Here is a 6,543-nt window from a genome sequence, read left to right as displayed (position 1 = left end):
TCTGCAGGTGGGGTGCACTGATTCATTGCCCGCTGAAAATACCAAGGGACCTGGGCCACAGCCCGCTTCCCAGCCTCCTTCAGGGCCAGGAGTGGGTGCACCTCCTCAAACAATCTGTCTGCAGTGAAAGCTTCTGCTGGCCCTCTTTCCTTGTCCTGCATCTCAGGTGTGAACATTCCTCCCCCGGGCCCCTCTTTCTTCTCTGGGGCCAAGGTAGCAATTCCTTTTGGGTTCTCTGTGGCTAGCTGGACCTGGGATGGCTTCACAGAACGCATCCGTGCTATGCACCAATAAGGTTTTCCATATAGGACTCAGAGCTGGTTTTGAAAAATGTAATGGTCTGGGAGACAAGAAAAAATATATATATCAGCACTAAATATGCTGGCTTTCACTTTTGCTAAGAAAAAGGGTTTTGTGCTCTCCACTCCTGCCCACAGCCTGGCCCAGGAAACAACTGCCTTTGGCCCATCAGCCTGCCAAGAAGTGCCTGTCACCAAGCACAGGATCCCCGAGGAACATGAGCTGAGGTTTCCTCCTTGTCTCCATCGCCAGAGCCCGTTGACTTCTCATCCTGGCCTTGCAACCGGAATCCCTGCCCCCTCAGCCAAGTGGAAGCCCTAGCTGTGATCCTCCAGTTTTCCTTCTTGCCTTCCAGAGGGATGACAAGAGGGGCTTTCTTGGTCAGGATAATTGATGCTTAGCTGCATGGGGTTGGGACCGATGAGATTTCTTAAAAAGCAGCCTTCTGCCTCTGCCTGGGTCTGTGAGGGCCAAAGAGACACCCCTAGGGCCGTTGTATTTTGGTGGGGTGACAAATGAACTTGGCCTGAGAAATGGGATCGGCTGGGCTAAGACCTGTGGAGGACTCAGAGCTGCTGTTTTCTTTGTTAAGCTGGTCCGAAGTTTGTTTTGAGGAAGCCCGAGGGACCCAGGGAGGTAGAGATTAGGAGCTGGAGCTCATTTTGATATCTGAAAACCGCAGCCGCCTGCACGTGGGAGGCTCTGAGAGCAGGCTTGCCCTACACGCCCCCTCACTGTGGGTCACCTGGGAGCACCAGCAGCAATTTGGGAGATTTCTGAGCTCAAGGAGGAGTCTTTGGGGAGGGCTTGCTCGGAGCACACCCCGTTCCCTCCCCCTGCGCTGAGGGAAGCATGGGACCAGCCCTGCCCCAGCCTGTCCTCATTGGCTGGCATGAGGCAGAGGGGGCTTTAAAAAGGCAAACGTGTCTGGGCTGGGGACCGGAGCCTGTGCTGCTAGAAGGCCGGGTGCCCCCTTCCAGCTGGCACCATGCAGCTCTCTCTTGCCCTGTGTCTCGTCTGCCTGCTGGTACACGCAGCCTTCCGCGTGGTGGAGGGCCAGGGGTGGCAGGCCTTCAAGAACGATGCCACGGAAATCATCCCCGAGCTGGGCGAGTACCCCGAGCCTCCGCCAGAGCTGAACAACAAGACCATGAACCGGGCAGAAAACGGAGGGAGGCCTCCCCACCACCCCTTTGAGACCAAAGGTATGGGATGGAGGAGAGCCTTTTTAGCATAAGGGTCCTGGGAGGGTTCTCTTTGGGGAGGTTTGGAAGACTGTCAGCCGCTGCCAGCACCAGTGGAGGGGCCATCTTGCCTGTAGGCAGGGTAAGGATGGCATGGCAGCGTAGCCCTGGAATTCAAGTGCAAGGGCGTGGGGCTGGTAGGGGGCTGGCAGCGAGAGCCCAGAGCAGGAAGGAGGCTGAGGTGGAGACGGACAGCCTCAGGAGCTCAGAAAGGAGATTTCAAAGAATCCCCTCCTGAGAAGAGAGGAGCAGGGTCCAGCTGCTGACACCACTGGGGAGGAAATAAGGCAAGGGGGCCTCACATCTATGAGCACCTGCTGGATGCACATACTACATGGGCTGTGCCTGAACCATACCCTGGGGAGCTCCCACGTTGAAGGTGAAGAAACGGAGGCTTCAGAGAACAAGTAGCTTGTTAGTGAGTAGAGAGCTGAGATTTGAAGCCAGTATGATCCAATTACAAGACAGCCCTGGTGGCGGACCGTGTGGGGGGCATCGGAGGCCGAAAGCCAGAGCAAATCCCTGCAAAGCAGTGGGAAAGGGACACCAAAGAGGCACCCCTTCAGCTCCCAGCACCCATGGTCTACCCAGTGAGCTGGCACTTGAGGGAATGGGAGCTGCAGGCACAGTTTTAGCTTCTGACCTGGGTGGTAACTGGGTCCAGGCCCTGGAGGGGAGGCAGCATCCTCTGTGCAGGGTGTGGACCCAGGTGGCACCATCTGTCCTGAATCCCCACCCCAGACCCTGACTTGCCTCCTTCCTGGGAGGGACCGTGACCCTAGGGGAGAGGCAGTGGCCCCAGTGGAGGGCACACCTGGGTTCCTGGTCGGGTCTGCACATAGAGGCCTGGGGGGCAGTGTGCACAGCTGGCTCTGCAGCTGGCTCTGCAGCTGGCTCTGCAGCTGGCAGGAATGGCTGGGGGCGGGGGCTGGGATGACGCTTCAGAGTGAGGCCCTCTGGCCATGGTCCAGGTGGGAGAGGAGACCACTGCTCAGGGCCCTGCATCCCATCCTGCCCTGCCTCACAACCAGCTGGGAATGGGGGTCTGCAAAGGGCACCCCCCGACGAGGCCTCTCCCCTGCTCCTGCCCAGGGAAGGTCAACTAAGCTCAAGCAATGGACTGTAGGGGACCCAAGCACAAGACGTCCTCCCTGGGCTCCCATGAGAGCTACAGGCCCGGAGGAAGCCACGTGCTCAAAACAAAGTCGCCCTTTGCAGGCAAAGCGCCTAACCTAGGGGTACTATTCTTGGAAAGCCCCAAAGCCTCCTTCCCTGGGCAAACAGGCCACGCCCACACACCGCCCCTGGGGCCTGGAAGCAGAGGTGAGGTTGCCAAACCAACCCAGAAGCCAGGAGGCCAGCCATGGGAGAGAGGGAACCCCGACATCTCCCCCGCTGTGCTTGTTCTCACGGGGGCGGCGGGGTGGGGGGTTGGCCTTCTTTGCCTCCTCTCTGGTTCTGGACTTAGGACTATTTTTCATCCCTTTGTGTCACATTGGAACTGTCCCTATGAGACCCTTGGGGATGGGCAAGTGCTCACATGAGGACAAGCTGTTTAAAAAAGCTCCCACCCATCTAAGCCCACACTAGGAGACACGATCAAGGTGTCTTCGGGGACGAAGCCAGGCCTTAGAGCCCAAACTTTCTCTGCCCAGGGAGCAAGCCTGTGCCACCACTGGGTGTCCATCAAATGTCACAGAAGAGACTCGCCCAGCATGGTGCCTGGTACACAGCACGTGCTTAATAAATGTTTGTGGCGGCCAAAGCTGTAGGTTTTCAGTCAGAGCTAGGTCTCCCTCTGGTAGGGAAGTAACCATAATAAAAATAGTAAAAAGCAGGACTTTGTCCCCCACCCAGCATCCCTCGGTGCTTGGGCACACAGCTTCCACCCTTGTGGGAGCTGAGAAGCTCTGGGATCCCAGAGGAGCAGAGTCAGGAGACGGGCTCTGCCCATCTGGAAAGAGCTTTTCCCTCTCTGGACCTCAGTGTCCACAGTGATAATGAGGGGGTTGGACATGCTGCCATTGGCTCCTTTCAAGTCTAACGACTTCAGTCTCCTCTCCACCTCCCCTTCCATCCTTCTTCTCAGTAGCTGCCCTGATTTATTATCTTCAATTAACCCCTACTCCTTTTTCCATCCCCCGACTCCCAGTCTCCCCTCCCAGCCGGCTGGAAAAGGAATCTGGGAGAAGCCAGAGCCATTCAGAGAATGTGGCTAATACCTACCCTACTGAGGCCAGGGGCCCTGTGGCACAGATGTGACTTAAGTCTGGCAAAGCGGGCCCCCTTGGAGAGGAATAATAATAACATAATAACAGTCAACACTTCCAGCTCTTAGTATGTTCCAGGCAGTGTCCCCTGCATTATAGATGTAATGGATTAGCTCACTGAATCTTCAAGACAACCCATTTTACAGCTAGGAAGCACAGAGAGGTTAAGTAACTAGTCCAAGGTCACACAGTCATGGAGCTGATATTTGAACTGAAGCAATCACTTGGCTCCAAAGTTTTAGGGGGAGAGGGTGGATCGGAGATCTTTCCCCCAACTCCAGAGTACCTGGGCCCTTCCCGTAATAGATCCCCAGAGGCAAAAGCGTCGGGGGAGAGGCAGGTTTGGAAGAGGCGGAGCGGCTTGGAGGGAGGCGGGACGGATGGTCGCCCTCACGCGCGCTTCTCTCCGCAGACGCTTCCGAGTACAGCTGCCGCGAGCTGCACTTCACCCGCTACGTGACGGACGGGCAGTGCCGCAGCGCCAAACCGGTCACCGAGCTGGTGTGCTCGGGCCAGTGCGGCCCGGCGCGCCTGCTGCCCAACGCCATCGGCCGCGGCAAGTGGTGGCGCCCGAGCGGGCCCGACTTCCGCTGCATCCCCGACCGCTACCGCGCACAGCGGGTGCAGCTGCTGTGTCCCGGCGGCGCGGCACCGCGCGCGCGCAAGGTGCGCCTGGTGGCCTCGTGCAAATGCAAGCGCCTCACCCGCTTCCACAACCAGTCCGAGCTCAAGGACTTCGGGCCCGAGGCCGCCCGGCCACAGAAGGGCCGGAAGCCGCGGCCCCGCGCCCGGGGCGCCAAAGCCAACCGGGAGGAGCTGGAGAACGCCTATTAGAGCCCGCCCGCCGCGCTGCGCCCCCAGCGGGCGCCCCCGACCCAGGCGCCCCAGGTTTCCGCCCCTTGCGCGCGCGGTTTGATCGTTTGTGTTTCACTTTAAATACCTGCAACCCAGGGCCGGGGGCTGAAACCTTCCCGGCTGCAGGCCCTGGGGATCCGGGTGTCAGCAAAGCCCCCCAACACCCCCCCCCCGCCTGCCGAGGGGGTCCCCAGGGGCAGGGGAGGGAGCTGAGAGTCACAGACACTGAGCCACGCAACCCCGCCCTCCGGGGCCGCCTACCTTTGCTGGTCCCACTTCAGAGGAGGCAGAAAAGGAAGCATTTCACTGCCCTGGAGTTTTAAGGGAGCAGTGGAGAAAAGTCCAGGGACTGGTTAAGAAAGTTCGATAAGATTCCCCTTCCCCCCACCTCTCTGCCTGGCAAGTCGTGCCCAGAGCACATGACTGGGGTCCGTAGATAGGGTTTCTAGTCCTGGCTCTGCCACTAACGTGCCGGGTGACCTCGGATTATTACACTCTTCTCTTTCTGGACCTCGATTTCCTCTTTGTAAAATGGAAGTGGGGGTGGGATTAACATCTGGAGGAATTAACATCTGGAGGAATCTACTGTCATATGATTCCAAGGACTCGGGTGCCCTTTGAATGGGCAGAGGAGAGAGAGTTTGGATTGAATCACTGACGCGGTCGCTTCCAGAATTCGGAGTTGTAATCCTCTGATCTGACAGCCAAAGATAAAAAACAAGCAGGAGAAAAGAAAAGAGTCTATTTATGGCTGACAGACTCGTGGAAGAAGCTGTGGTGTATCCCAGCCTGGCCTCCCAGATGTTTGGCTACCTCCACCCCTCCATCTCAAAGGACGCAGAAACAACACCATCAACTGGGGTAGAGAAGAAGGTCCCAAGGGTGGTGGGAGGCACCGAAATCACCCCCTATTCCCAAAGAGCAACAACCCCCGCCACCATGGCCATATTTTAACATCACCCTCTGCAGAGAAGCTCAAGGTCCCAGCACCCTGGGCTTCCGGGCCCAAGAGAGCAGCCACCACCCATTCAAAGGCCAACGGGTCCCTTCCAAGGCACTTCCTCCTGCCTACCACTCACGGACACATTTCTGTCTGGAAAAGAGCTTCTTACTGCTGTTATGTGTGATGGCACAGCTTACATTAAAATAATATTATTGGGGAAAAAAATCGCAAGTGCTGTATATATGCTGAGAAGCCGCAAAGCTTAATGCTGCCATCCAAAAATCTTTTGGAAAATCATTTCCAGACGCCACTTACTTTCTGTGCAGTTTTTAATTGCTAAAAAAAAAATTTTTTTTTTAAACAGAAGCACATGCCGTGTGAAAGCCTGCCCAGCTGGTCGTTTCTGCAATCTTTTCATGTGGAATTTGTCCACAAGAATGAAAGTAGCAGTTTAAAAAAAAAGTTAAGTTACATATTTATTTTCTCACTTAAGTTATTTATGCAAAAGTTTTTCTTGTAGAGAATGACAACGTTAATATTGCTTTATGAAATATCAGTCTGTTCTTTCAGAATCCAGAAGCATTGTTAATAAAGCCAATGAATTGTTACGGAAAGGATGTGGTCTTGTTTTGTCAACCACACGTGGTCATTTCTGTCAACGGTAACATCCTTCTCTTGGTCACTAGAGCTTAAACCTGGGAGGCACCTTTGATTGTGTTATGGTGGCCCTTGTGGCAATTATGTCCTTCCTTTGAAAGGTCATGTTCATCCCTTCCTTTCCAAACCGAGACCTCATCCCTTCACCTCGGCCATTGTATTAACCTCAGCCTGGTCGTCTCCCTTTAGCAGCCTGCCCTTCACACTGTCTTCCAAAAACATTGTTCTCATCACGTCCTACCCCTGCTCAAAAATCCCTCAATAGCTCCTCCTT

At 55.7% G+C, this 6,543-nt stretch overlaps 1 protein-coding gene across 1 annotated transcript; it reads left to right on the top strand.

The window, feature by feature from the left end:
* The first annotated feature begins 1,248 nt into the window (after positions 1 to 1,248).
* On the top strand, positions 1,249 to 6,215 carry SOST (sclerostin). Its single transcript, XM_007127969.2, has 2 exons — positions 1,249 to 1,505; positions 4,227 to 6,215. Exons 1-2 carry the CDS (start codon positions 1,289 to 1,291, stop codon positions 4,646 to 4,648), a joined length of 639 nt encoding a protein of 212 aa, XP_007128031.1. The 5' UTR covers positions 1,249 to 1,288; the 3' UTR covers positions 4,649 to 6,215.
* Positions 6,216 to 6,543: the final 328 nt, after the last annotated feature.

The sequence above is a fragment of the Physeter macrocephalus genome, chromosome 14 (genome assembly GCF_002837175.3).
Source record: "Physeter macrocephalus isolate SW-GA chromosome 14, ASM283717v5, whole genome shotgun sequence".
Classification (NCBI taxonomy): Eukaryota; Metazoa; Chordata; class Mammalia; order Artiodactyla; family Physeteridae; genus Physeter; species Physeter macrocephalus.
Note: the sequence above shows the minus strand (reverse complement) of the source record. Positions and strands in the feature narration are given on the sequence as shown.